Genomic DNA, 14,250 nt, shown 5'->3' with positions numbered 1-14,250 from the left:
AGAAATGTGCAAGAGGCAAGTTGTTTTTCCTCTTGATTTCTTGTTCTCACTCTCTCCTGTGACATTTTTGAGTGGCCTTGCACTGCAGCTGGTTGTGAAGCAGCCACCTGTGTGAGGACCGTCCTGTCTCAGACTCCCCAGGCTCCTGCCTCGACAGCCCAGGAGCCAGCCACCCGTGACCTCTTCAGGGTGAATGCTCAGGCATCTTTGGAACCGTTGATGAAACACTGGCCATGAAGCAATTCTTTGATCTCGTTTCCTTTTTGTGTTCCCCTCTGGCTCCATAGGGTTATGACAACACTGAAAGTAGTGTGCGTAAGGCCAGTGTGTTTTGCTTGGTGGCCATTTATTCCGTAATCGGAGAAGACCTGAAACCTCACCTCGCACAGCTCACGGGGAGTAAGGTATGTCTAGTATTACAGGGCCAGCACGCATGCCTGGGCCTTGCCAGCCTGTCTGGGCTCGGCTCCTCTCCAGCTCTGCACTCCATGCAGGTGTTTCTCACCATCTGTGGTTTAGCTGGGCCTTGTTTCTCCAAAAGCATTTAAAAGATAGAAATGACTGACTCTATAGTGAAGTCATTTTGAGGTCACTCTAAGGTCATACCATATAACCTGTTTTAACTTGTTTTTGAAATGATAACTTCGAGCTTCTAGTTTATTATCAAAAGAAAGGTGACTTTGTTTAGAAACCAGCTCATTTTCCCTCACAGAAACACTAAGGAAATTTACCTGATAGCATAACAAATTGCTGAGTCAGAACTGAGTCCCCATGGGTATGAGCAGTAAGGTAATAGCTGACTCTCACATCCATGTGTGCCTGCCATGTCCCAGGCACTGCTGTGCACACTTTGTATGCGTGTTTACGTGTGACAGTACCCTGTGGGGTGAGGGCTGATATTCCCCATTCAACCTGCCCGAGGGAGCACACTGATTTCCCACCGAAGCCAGGCTTCTTACTCATTGCACTGCTACTCCTGTTCCTGAACCAGGGGCAGAAAATGGACTAAAAGGTTCTTGGTTTATTGGAGATGAGGGAGGCTAAAGTGCTTATTTAAAAAAAAAAAAACTGCTCAAATATGATGTGCCAGCCAGATGAGAGCAGATAGAAACCCCCAGGCTGTGGCAGGACACACGAGGCTGGGTGGCATGGGCTTGCGCCCTTGGGAGGAGGGTGGGCTGTGTTGTTTTTAGGGCCTTGGAGACCTCTGCCTACACCAGGACTGCCTGTGGGTGAAGTGCAGGCACGTAGGTTTAAAATCCCCCAGCAGAGATGTGGATGAAAGCCACTCTGTGGAAGTTAAGTAAGTGGAAAGCATAAAACTGGAAACACTTGACCTTGCTCCTTATGAAGGAAGAAACCAGAGCGATGCCCGTTTCTTTTCAAATAGAGGTGTTCCTTTGGCACAGCTGTGAGCATCATGGCCAGAGCCTTGAGTCCCTAGAGTTCTTGGCACAGATGGCTTTGTTCCCCTTCGTCCAGAGCAGGGTCTCCCAACCTCAGTGCTACTGGCCCTGTGGGCTGGGTAAGTCTTGGTGGTGGGGGCTGTCCTGTGGATTGTAGGGTGTTTAGCAGCAATCCCTGACTTCTACCCTCTAGATGCCAGGAGCATATATGTCCCCAGGAGGGCAGAATCACCACCAGTTGAGAAACGTGGGTCTAGAAGAAGGCACCTCATTGTCCCTGCAGACAGGAGAGAGCAGAGAGGTTGGAAGTTGCAAAGGGACCAGGTGTGGACACTTGATCTTAGGGGCTACCTAAGTGGATTCTGGAGGCCCCGGTGGCACACTGGTAAAGAGCTCAGCTACTAACCAAAAGGTGGCAGTTAGAATCCACCAGCCACTCCTTGGATACACTATGGGGCATATAGGGTCGCTATGAGTCAGGATCAACTCGACAGCAACAAGTTTGGGGTTTTTTTCATTTTACTAGAGTCCATTCTCAGGTTTCTCCTTTCTTCCCTTCTCCTGCACAAGCTCTTCATCAGAACCTTCCCCAAACACGATCTGAGAAAATACTGAGTGGAAAGTCACCCAGCAACGTGCTAGCTCAGGAGTCTTCCTCCCTGCCTCGACCAGGGATTTGTGTGTGGTTCCTGGAAACAATGAGGTGTGGTTCCTGGAAACAATGAGGAGTTAGGAGACAGTAATCACAGTGGGACTTAGATTTGTAAAAGAGAAAATTCATCCAAAACAAACATTACTCGGACTTGACATTTTCTGGCACTGTTACTTTCCTGAGTAAGAGAGCTTCTTGTCATCTCATTTGACCTGTGTAACAAGGGACTTAGGAAATACAGGTGTGTTCTCATCTCCACCTAGCAGTGACCTGATGCTGCCACTCTCGGTGGTGGCATTGGTCTAGAAGCCCCATTTCTTAACCCGGAGCCAGGGCTTATCCATCTCCAGCTGCAACTTTAGTCAAGTCCGTGGGCTTCGGGAGGCTAGCCTTGACACCTTTCTGCACTGGTAGCCCAATTCATTCAGCCATTAACTTTTTTAGATGTGATAGCTCTGGTGTGTTAGTATGAATTTTGTGGACTCATGTCTGCACATCTCCTGAACAAACAAGCAAACAACATAGCTGACAGAACATGGAGCCCAATCTGTCTCAGCTGCTGTAGACTAGAAGCAGAGGGAATCAGCCACCATGGCTTCCCACATCCCCAGGTAACCAGGCTGTGAGGACACTCTCTCCCACAACTTCAACGAGGCCTGTAGAGAAAGGACTGACAGAAGACAGGAGAGGCACCTGTGTGCCCTGTTAGGCCAGGTGGACCATTGCCATGGCAACAGCACTAGCTTTGGAGTCAGACAACTTGCCTTCTGCTCTCACCCCTACTTACTAGCTGTCTGACCAGGAGCAAGATTTCTGAACTTCAGCTTTTTCGTTTGTAAAATAGGAGACCCCAAGCCCATTCTCCTTGGGGGCACCAAGGACGGGATCATGGGACGCTGGAACAGGAGGAACGGGAGAGATTTCTTGGAGGAAATGGGATTGAAGGAAAGGGGTGATCTTCAGGACAGAGGGAGCAGACCGCAGGAGGGAACAGTATAAACAGCCTGGATGGGCATGGCATAGGAGTAGTGTGCTCAGAGGACATGTTGCCTGGGCAGAAGTTCTTCTCATTCTTAATTTTCCAGGTGGGAAAGTTGAGCCTTAGAAAATGATTTGCACAAGGGTTGGTGCCCCTGTCCACTGGGTCCACTCTTGAGTTGCTGTACACGTTTCTGCTTTTTCCATGTCCCTTGGCACAGTGCAGTGGAGACAGCAGGTTTTTAACATGTTTGTTAGATAAAGGAATGTTTTAAAAAGGAAAAACACTGACTTAGTTACCTAGTGCTGCTGTAACAGAAATGCCAGAAGTGGGTGGTTTTAAAGAACAGAGTTTCTGTTGAAGCTGGTCAGCCCTGGACAGATGACACTGAGCCTTAGAAAAGCATAAATGCCTAGTGTAAAGTGATTGCTCTCCTTATCATACCCAGTGCCGTTGAGTTGATTCCAACTCATAGCAACCCTATAGGACAGAGTAGAACTGCCCCGTAGAGTTTCCAAGGAGCACCTGGCGGATTCGAACTGCCGAGCCTTTGGTTAGCAGCCGTAGCGCTTAACCACTACGCCATCAGGGTTTCCCTTCTTGTCATAGCACTGGTTATTATATTAACACTTTTTAAGATTAACAAAAGTAGGGACCGAGAAACAGACTCTGGCGTATGGTGTCAATTGGCAAGAAATACTCTGCTGCAGTTGAGAAGAACCAGCACTGACATGGGAACGTCTCCAAGCTATAGCTGTTCTGCAGCCACACTAAGTAAAGGCAGCGAGCTGCAGGACAGTTACTGCCATCTGGGCAGGAGAGCACACGGCAGAACTATACCCCAGTCTCTGCATCTGGAAGATACAGGCACATAGAAAAAGGTCTGGAAGGCTGTGCACCAGTAGAGAGCACTTTTGGGTCAGGGGACTTTACGTCTACTACGAGCTCTGTATGGTTGATGTTCCCCCTCCACTCACTTACAGAGGCCCTGTGTTCTCAGGTACCACATCATGGCCCCCAGGAGAGTAGCCGCTCCTCCCTGGCTGGCATGGAGTTGTCTGAGCCCCAGATCCTGCTTGGAGCAAGGCAGATAGAGGGCTGGGGATAGGAAGTAGTCCTTAATTCCCTTGGGTTTAGGAGTTGTGTGCTATACAGGTTTTTATGGCATTCTTCCTCTGCTGCTCTTTATTCTTAATATGATTAGGCAGATTGCTAACATAGCATATTAATTTAACGGTATTCAACAAATATTTACTAAGTACTACTATGTTCCATAGTGTTAAAAATGTTTTGAGTGTCCGAAGAGGGTAAGGTTGGAAGCAGGTGAGATCATGTGTCTGAAAGCCCTTTGCCTGGGAAGCGTTCCACCAGTCAAGACTGTGTTACGTGACACAGCGTCCTGCCCCAGGAAGCTCTAATCTTGTTAAAGAACCTAGCAAGCCCACTGCTAGTTGTAGCCTAGGGCAGCAGTGTGAAGTCCACACGAGGGACCAGTGTGCCACGAGAGGGAGATGGAGGGGAAGGTTTCATGGAGGCGTCAGGATGCTGCAGTAGGTGTCAGGTGGGGAGAAGTGGTGTGGAAAGAAAGCACTCCAGATAGAAGGACAGCTGGAGCAAAGGTGTGGCGGTGCGAAAAGTTGACACAAACTTTAGCTTAGTGACTTGATCCCTGTGGAGTGTGGACCCTCAGCTTGTTCCTCAGCCACTGGGCTGCACCTGCCCTTGAAATATGTGGGTCTACCCCCATATACCTTTCTCCAGGGAGCCGCATAGCCAGCCTGGTTAGAACACTTGTCGTGCTTTTTGTAATAGTCCCTCTGCTTTTCTCTCTCCTTTTCTAGACTGTGACTTCCTTCCTGTCATGGTGGCCCTAACCCATTAACACATGGCAGTTAAGTCGATTCTGACTCATAGTGACCCTGTGGGGCAGAGAAGAACTGCCCCATAGGGTTTCCAAGGCTGTAATCTTTATGGAAACAGACTGCCACATCTTTCTCCTGCAGAAGCAGCTGGCAGATGTGAAGAACCACCTTTTTGGTTAGCACCCAAACGCTTAACCACCACACCACCAGGGCTCCTTTTGGTGGCCTATCTGTTGTAGCGTGGAATGAGTACTAGGTACTTAACCATTCTGCCACCAGGGCTCCCTTTGGTAGTCTAGCTGCTGTAGCATGGGATGAGTACTAGGCACTTAGCCACCCCACCACCACGGCTCCTTTTGGTGGCCTAGTGCCTGCTGTAGCGTGGGATGAGTACTAGGCACTTAGCCACCCCACCACCAGGACTCCTTTTGGTGGCCTAGTGCCTGCTGTAGCGTGGGATGAGTACTAGGCACTTAGCCACCCCGCCGCCAGGGCTCCTTTTGGTGGCCTAGTGCCTGCCGTAGCGTGGGATGAGTACTAGGCACTTAGCCACCCCACCGCCAGGACTCCTTTTGGTGGCCTAGTGCCTGCCGTAGCGTGGGATGAGTACTAGGCACTTAGCCACCCTGCCGCCAGGGCTCCTTTTGGTGGCCTAGTGCCTGCTGTAGCGTGGGATGAGTACTAGGTACTTAGCCACCCCACCACCAGGGCTCCCTTTAGTAGCCTAGCTGCTGTAGCGTGGGATGAGTACTAGGTACTTAGCCACCCCACCACCAGGGCTCCCTTTAGTAGCCTAGCTGCTGTAGCGTGGGATGAGTACTAGGTACTTAGTCACCCCGCCACCAGGGCTCCCTTTAGTAGCCTAGCTGCTGTAGCATGGGATGAGTACTAGGTACTTAGCCACCCCACCACCAGGGCTCCTTTTGGTGGCCTAGTGCCTGCCATAGCGTGGGATGAGTACTAGGCACTTAGCCACCCTGCCGCCAGGGCTCCTTTTGGTGGCCTAGTGCCTGCCGTAGCGTGGGATGAGTACTAGGCACTTAGCCACCCCACCACCAGGACTCCTTTTGGTGGCCTAGTGCCTGCTGTAGCGTGGGATGAGTACTAGGTACTTAGCCACCCCACCACCAGGGCTCCCTTTGGTAGTCTAGCTGCTGTAGCGTGGGATGAGTACTAGGCACTTAGCCACCCCACCACCAGGGCTCCTTTTGGTGGTCTAGTGCCTGCTGTAGCGTGGGGTGAGTACTCGGTACTTATTCACCCTGCCGCCATGGCTCCTTTTGGTGGCCTAGCTGCTGTAGCATGGGATGAGTACTAGGCACTTAGCCACCCTGCCACCAGGGCTCCCTTTGGCGGCCTAGCTGCTGTAGCATGGAATGAGTACTAGGTACTTAGCCACCCCACCACCAAGGCTCATTTTGGTGACCTAGCGCCTGCCGTAGCGTGGGATGAGTACTAGGCACTTAGCCACCCCACCGCCAGGGCTCCCTTTGGTGGCCTAGTGCCTGCTGTAGTGTGGAATGAGTACTAGGCACTTATCCACCCCACCACCAGAGCGCCCTTTGGTGGCCTAGCTGCTGTAGCGTGGGATGAGTACTAGGTACTTAACCACCCCGCCACCAGGGCTCCCTTTGGTGGCCTAGTGCCTGCTGTAGCGTGGGATGAGTACTAGGCACTTAGCCACCCTGCCACCAGGGCTCCCTTTGGTGGCCTAGTGCCTGCTGTAGTGTGGGATGAGTACTAGGCACTTAGTCACCCCACCACCAGGGCTACCTCTGGTGGCCTAGCACCTGCTGTAGCGTGGAATGAGTACTAGGTACTTAACCACCCTGCCACCAGAGCTCCCTTTGGTGGCCTAGCTGCTGTAGCGTGGGATGAGTACTAGGTACTTAGTCACCCCACCACCAGGGCTCCCTTTGGTAGCCTAGCTGCTGTAGCGTGGGATGAGTACTAGGTACTTAGTCACCCCACCACCAGGGCTCCCTTTGGTGGCCTAGTACCTGCTGTAGCGTGGGATGAGTACTAGGTACTTAGTCACCCCACCACCAGGGCTCCCTTTGGTAGCCTAGCTGCTGTAGCGTGGGATGAGTACTAGGTACTTAGTCACCCCACCACCAGGGCTCCCTTTGGTAGCCTAGCTGCTGTAGCGTGGGATGAGTACTAGGTACTTAGTCACCCCACCACCAGGGCTCCCTTTGGTAGCCTAGCTGCTGTAGCGTGGGATGAGTACTAGGTACTTAGTCACCCCACCACCAGGGCTCCCTTTGGTAGCCTAGCTGCTGTAGCGTGGGATGAGTACTAGGTACTTAGTCACCCCACCACCAGGGCTCCCTTTGGTAGCCTAGCTGCTGTAGCGTGGGATGCGCACTAGGCGTGCAGTAAATGTTTGTCGTGAATTTCTCCAGCGAGGACCTGCTGTCTTCTGAGTGTCACCTTCCCTGTCTTCTTAGTGATTGTCTTTCCTCCTGCTCATTCACTTTTACCTTCTCTTTTCAGATGAAGCTGTTAAACTTGTATATAAAGAGGGCCCAGACCACCAACAGCAACAGCAGCTCCTCCTCCGACGTTTCCACACACAGCTAACGGCAGCGCCAGGCCTCTGTGAAGACCTGGAAGCCATCAGTGGTCCCTTTTAAGACCTCTTCTCACCCCTCAGTGACTGCCCAGTCAGTACCAGGAGGCCCGCAAATATTTATTACAATCAGTATTTTGGTCCCTTCCAGCTTTTGTGTAGAATCTTACTGGTATTGAATGTAAAGAAGCAAGGCCTGTGTTGCAGCCTTCATCAGAACAAAAAGAGTAAGAACAGAGCCAGCCTCGGATGCGTTACCCAGTGCAGCCGGCTGAGGCGGCGTGCGGGTGCAGCTGCTCACACTCAGCCTGGAGCTGACACTTGGTAGAAAGTAGTGTTTTCTCTTCAGTTATTAACAAATGCAGGTGTTAATTTGGGTCTTTTCTTTCTTCGTGTTGTTTCTTTACAAGTGTGGCCTGTGTGGAGGAGCGACCTGTCCTTTCACAGCTGGCACCATGAAGAGGTTGTATGTCTTAAAGTTGAATTTTGAAAACTGCTAGAAATGTCAGTCAGGCCTTGGCAAGAGGTGGAGAAGAGCCTGAAGATGGCCTTTTAACAAATACTGGGAGTTTCGCTTTTATCTCCAGACTGGAGGCAGAGTGCCCTAACCTTCAGCTCTGAATGCCAAGGGCAAGCTCCACAGTCTCCATCCAGGGTAGGTTCCCCATCCCCTCTGAGTGGTCCCTGCCAAGGGCTTCCACTCAAAAGAATTCTTAGAGTTTAAATCCAAACACAGAAATCAAGGTAAATTATAGCATCATCTGGTGGATGCCTAAAATAGTATTTCACCAACTATATACGATATCAGAAAAGCTGTTTATCTTACTGCTAAGAAATAACTATTTTAACAGTGATTTCTCCAGTGACCCATCAGTACTCGAAGGGTACTTGGTGATTAGGATTTAGGGCCATCTTTTTTTCTCCCCTAAGCTTTGCCTAAACTCTTCAATTCTAAAATGTCCTCAGGTCATCTGGTAAATGGCAAATTTACCACCTCAGATTTTGACTTCTTTTTAATTTAGAATTAAGATTGAAGAAAGGTCTAGAGAGCCCATGTGTCAGAATCATTATTCTGTTTTATAATCTGAAGTTCTTCCTTGATTTCTGTTGAAATGAATAGTCAGTGTTTAAGGACAAGGGTAATTATGATGAATAGCAGATTGCAAAAAAAAAAAAAAAAAGATTTGAAACTTAATTTTAAAGTCTGTTTCTTTCTCTTCAGAGAGAAACCACCAGGCCCCTTTTTTCCTAACCTTGTGAGGGTTTCATTGCTCCAGGAAAAGTGACCAGATCTACAGTCTGATTAGATAACAGTTTTGGGTAATATTCTTAAAGCCACATGGAAATTCTTAACATAATCATGGAGACTTCTATTACCTTTTACTATTCTATTTTAGGTCCTCCAAGTTGAACTAGTTTTTCCTTAAGAAAATGCCTGTTTTAACATTGATTCTTGATGAGGTGTTTGCCATTCGGCTGCAGAGTCCGCTGTGGCGGGCTGGACTGAGGAGCAGGGGTCACAGGTGACCCGCGGGGACACCTGACTGTGTAGTTCTCACCACTCTACCCCCGCTCCGACCCTTCAGATTTTGTTGGAAGTTGGGAAGGACATCGTAGCAAATATAGAACTCTTCTTTATTCAGAGTTTATTTGAGATACTTTATTTGGGAATATGCTCTGAAAGCGTGTGCCCCATCAGGGCCGGGACAGGCGTAGCTGGGTGCCAGCACTATAGCGTAGACCCTGTAGGAGGTGCCCACTGCCGCTTTTCAGGGGCCACGGGGCATCCGAAGTGCTTTATTGTTGATATGCTCTTGACTTGTTTTTGGCTCAGAACATAGCAGGACCAGGCCTTACTTTGGTGATAAGTACTGTTTGTCAGTATTGCATTCATGGGTTTTCTTTTTCATGGTCTACAAGTGAATCAAGGAGCCTTTTGGCCACCCCGCTGTTGTAGAAATGTGCATTCCAGTGAGGTTATTTATGAGTTCCTTTCATCTGATGTACCTGTTCCCTGACTCCTAGAAGGTACCCTTGCTCCACCAGTGTAGTTGGGAAGACCAGGCATTGCCTCGTTTTCTCATAGCACCTACAAAGGGCTAGCCTTGAATGTCACTTGCCCAACCTTCAGCCTCCTGACCAGAGAGATACAGTCACTTCTCAGGCCTCCTGGCCGAGATCTGAAAATGGCTGCCCACCGCGCCGCGGAGACGCTCGCATGCCGCCGCCACCTCACAGGAAGGGAGGCTGCACCCCTGCTGCCCTCTCCAAATCCTGACAGCCTCAGCTGCCTCGCCTTTACTGCTGCCTCCTGCAGGGCCCTGTCATATGAAACTTTCCACAGAATCACCGAACAGCCAGGCACCCAAAATTGTGTTCGCCTCTCCTGTTTACCTGACTGTCCAGGGTCTCACACCTGCTCTACCCCTCTGCTAGGGGCTGGCTCACACGACTTCCTGCTTCCCTTCAGCTGCGCCATCCCTTTCAGGCTGGGTGTGGGCAGCTGCCGCGCCGTCCCCGCAGGCAAAGCCCCGTGTGCCCCACTGGCACCACACTGGCCACAGGACATCTGCCTTTTCTGTGACCGTCACTAGCTTCACAGTACCCTCTGCAGTGGCGCAGCTGCATTTTTGTCTCCTAAGCCCTTTTGTCCTTTCCCTGCTGCCTTTATTTATCAGGCGTACTATCACACGTTAAAGGACAGCCAGTAAGAACTTTGTAGAACCCCATCAGGACTTTGCTAACAATAATGTTTGGAAATGAAAAAAGAAATGCTCTGAAAAATACCAGCCACCAAAATAGTTCTGTTGGCACCATGTTCACACGCATGACCCCACACCTGGGTTGGTTTTTTGTTTCTTGTTTTGGCTTTTTCATGTTATATCTGTATCTGTATTTATATCTTATTTGTTTCACTCTCAAATGTATCATGGCAAATGTACAGTTTTTTTGTTAATGTGCTAAAATTTGCTAAAAGAGAAAATCAGCGACAAAAAAAAGCCGTTTTGAGTTTGCCCTAGAATAAATGAAACTTACTTCAGTTCCTGTGTTTGTGCCATCCCTTTCATCAGCAGGCCCTGTAGGTAGCTTATCCCCTCTCCCTGCATCAGAGCTTAGCCACATTGATAAGGATCTAAGGGAAGGGAGCTCCGGGTCCTGGGAGTGTGGGCCACGTCAGACCACGGGAGAGGAGCTCCGGGTCCTGGGAGCGTGGGCCACTTCTAAGTGAAGGGAGCTCTGGGTCCTGGGAGTGTGGGCCACGTCTAAGTAAAGGGAGCTCCGGGTCCTGGGAGTGTGGGCCACGTCTAAGTGAAGGGAGCTCCAGGCCCTGGGAATGTGGACCACGTCAGACCACAGGAGAGGAATTCTGGGTCCTGGGAGTGTGGACCACGTCAGACCACGGGAGAGGAGCTCCGGGTCCTGGGAGTGTGGGCCATGTCAGACCACGGGAGAGGAGCTCCGGGTCCTGGGAGTGTGGGCCACGTCAGACCATGGGAGAGGAGCTCCGGGTCCTGGGAGTGTGGGCCACATCAGACCACGGGAGAGGAGCTCCGGGTCCTGGGAGTGTGGGCCACGTCAGACCACGGGAGAGGAGCTCCGGGTCCTGGGAGTGTGGACCACGTCAGACCACAGGAGAGAAGTCCCTTCCTGGCCTGGGCCCTCAGGACTCCTTGCTGTGCAGTATGGGAAGAGATGTCTGATGGCTGCTGGGCTGGAACCCTAGCCACGCTGCTAGTGGGCTGCATGAGTGGGGGGCTTCCTTCTCTGGGCCTGTTTCCTCGTCTGAGAATGGGAACATTCGCTTCCACAAAAGTCGGAAGCAGAAAGAAAACCTAGCCGTGGAATCTGAGTCTCAGCCAGGAGCTGAAGGACAGCTGGATCTCAGGGAGTGGCCAAGACGAGAGTCTTCTTTAGAAGAACTGGTGCAGAGTGTCAAGGCCACCAAGTCTGTTTCTTTGAAGCCTTACTTCTTATCAAAGAAAAGGTTTCCCAGTCTTCCACAGGATGCACTTCAAGCCTCATGGCCTTACTACCCCGTGAGTATGTGCTACCTTCCTCGTGTGGCTTAAACCATGCCACTGGCACACCGCCTTGGACACTGGGGGCATGGCGCCTCGCTGGAGATGTCACCACGCAGAACAGTTGTTGTTAGCTGCTTTCGGGTCACCCCCAACTCACAGTGACCCCATGCACAGCAGGATTGGACCATTGTGATCCATACAATTTTCACTGGCTGATTTTCAGAAGAAGATTGCCAGGCCTTTCGTCCTAGTCCCTCTTTGTCTGGAAGCTCCACTGAAACCTGTTTAGCGTCAGGCAACACACAAGCCCTCGCTGACAGAGGGGTGGTGTCTGTGCATGAGGCGCATTGGCCAGGACTTGAACCCAGGCCTCCCGCATGGAAGGCGAGAACCCTACCAGTGACCTCCCACTACCCCTTTGCGGAGTGAATAAGGATCACAGATAGCTGGGCTCTAAATTGCCTTTCACACACGGTAGTTGTGTTCTCCACAGACTGCCGCTCCTCTCGCATTTGGTCTTTGGAGACTACACTGAGTGCCCAGCCTGATGGAGTAGCATTGCCAGAAAGCTTCCTGGGCGGTTGGCTGGTGGGCCCCCCACGTTTTGCCTTGATTTGCTTTTGCCTTCAGATCATCTGCCCCTTGACCCATCCTGTGCCTAGAACCATTGAAATTGTTGAAATGGCCAAAACCATGCTTTGGGATTAAATGCCCTTCAACCACTTTAAGATTAGTCCCTTTTTGTTTTGGTCTAGTGGAAATGGAAGGAGCCTTGGTGGTGCTATAGTGAAGCACTCTGCTGCTAACTGAAAGGTTGGTGGTTCAAACCCACCCAGTGACTGTGGGAGAAGGCCCTGGCCACATGTTTCCATATAGATTACAGCCTAGGATACCCTGTGGGGCCGTTCTGCTCTATCACGTGGGGTCGCTATGAGTCTGAATCAACTTGACGGCACCCACCGGGCAAGTCACTTCTCTTTCTGCCTCAGTCTTACTTACAAATTGAGATGTGAACGATCTCATGGAGCTGCTGCGATGGGCTGGTGAGGTGATGGAAGTGAAGCAGCCAATGCAGAGGGATGTCTGCAGACATGCACTTACCTGCCCTGACTCCTGCCGTGGACTCAGATATACAGGAGGGCGAGGCCACCCCATACACACATCCGCCTGTCAGAGTCCATTACTCATTAGCAAATGTGGAAAACTCCTAGGGGGAGGAGACTCGGCCCAGGCCAGCCGTCTATATTCTGTAACCCTTGGTGCCATTACCTTTCCTGGGCCCAGGGCCGCCAGGAACACCTTTGGTGGGAAGGAGGGTTGCAGAGTCCCACTACAGATTCATGGTTTTTGGCTGTGAGGCCTCTGAACGGTCATCTCTCCAGAAAAAGGCACATTTCCACGCGCACACACAGCGTTGCCCGCAGTTGAAGGTTTCAGGATCCTGGAAGCATATGCAAGGTTCCAGGGTGAAAACCTCTAGATTACAGACCACTGGCCACTGCTCTTGACAGTCTTAGATCCATAAAACAGGAGGGGGTGGGAAAAGGGCTGACCCAAGGGCATGAAGCTCTTTTGTGAGGCAGTTACCCTTTTTTTTTTTTTTAAAGAATTCTCATCGATAGCATCTTACTGATTTTTTATACCAACGATGAAATACAGATAGGGAAGGTGCTGTCATCTTCCATTTCCAGTTGAGAAAACATGCACAAGGAAGAGTCCCAGCTAGACAGTGACGAATGAAGGTGGGCCACTAGGCAGGCCCCTGGAGGGCTGGTTCAAGCAGATGGCAGAGCCTACCCTGGAGCCACTGATGCGGATGGTTTGAGGCGGGGCCTGAGAATCTGCATTACTAACGAGTTTCTGGGTGATGCTGATGCCGACTTGGGGACCCCACTTTGAGACCTTTATAGAGTACTGTGCTTAAAACAAGGGCCCTGGTGGCATGCTGGTTAAGTGCTCGGTTGCTAACCAAAATGTCGGTGGTTCAAATCCACCAGTGGCTCCGTGTGAGAAAAGACCTTACAGTCTGCTCCTATAAAGATTTCAGCTTAGGAAACCATATGGGACAGTTCTACGCTGTCCTATAGGGTTGCTCTGAGTCAGAAATGACTCGACGGCAAACAACAACAACGCTTAAAACGTGCTAGAAACTTTGGTCCCAAGCATTGGGCCAATCCTTGAGACCAGCTGTTGAGAAAAACAGCATTGGGACCAAAGAGTGTCAGCCAAGACCACCACTGCCATTATGGGGGTAAATAATTTATCATCTGAACTAGAACTCTTTTTAAGGTGATATTGAGTTTTATAAACAGAAGGAAACCCAGAGTGTCTTGGGCAAACAGGATACACGGCTCCCCTGGACACAGAGTGCCTGCCATAGAGGGAAAATGTCTGCAAACGCACAGGCCGGGCTGAAGGCCCTGCGTCCAGCAGAGAGACACAAAGCTCCTCCCTTTCCCTTGTGGCTCCAGCTCAATCCCCACCTCACCTTGCCCCGTTTCCTCCAGGATTTATTAACTCATACTCTGGTGGCTCCAGGCAAGGATGGACAAAGGTCCTGTGAATGGGTATCTAATCCCAGATTATGCATTTAAAAGACATTAAAATGCTTCCACACCAGTGCTCTTCTCAGAACCCGGGCCTGCTGCCATGGCCAAGGCCTGGGTATTGACTCCTTTGGGCCCTCCTAAAGGCACAGCTGTTCCTGGGTAACTTCCCAGCAGCCCTGGGATGCCCCTGCTTCCCTCGGTGCCCCAG

At 50.7% G+C, this 14,250-nt stretch overlaps 1 protein-coding gene across 1 annotated transcript in view; it reads left to right on the top strand.

Annotated features, from left to right (window-relative positions):
* Positions 1-10,520, top strand: part of CLASP1 (cytoplasmic linker associated protein 1) — a 373,393-nt gene extending 362,873 nt beyond the window's left edge. Inside the window, exons 37-38 of the mRNA XM_049889062.1 lie at positions 288-404; positions 7,396-10,520. Coding sequence (XP_049745019.1) covers positions 288-404; positions 7,396-7,482 — 204 coding nt within the window. The 3' untranslated portion in view covers positions 7,483-10,520. The remainder of the gene's footprint in view (positions 1-287; positions 405-7,395) is intronic.
* The last annotated feature ends 3,730 nt before the right edge of the window (positions 10,521-14,250 follow it).

The sequence above is a fragment of the Elephas maximus genome, chromosome 6, assembly GCF_024166365.1.
Source record: "Elephas maximus indicus isolate mEleMax1 chromosome 6, mEleMax1 primary haplotype, whole genome shotgun sequence".
Taxonomy (NCBI): Eukaryota; Metazoa; Chordata; class Mammalia; order Proboscidea; family Elephantidae; genus Elephas; species Elephas maximus.
The sequence above is the reverse complement of the archived record's forward strand: the minus strand, read 5'-3'. Positions and strand labels throughout refer to the sequence as shown.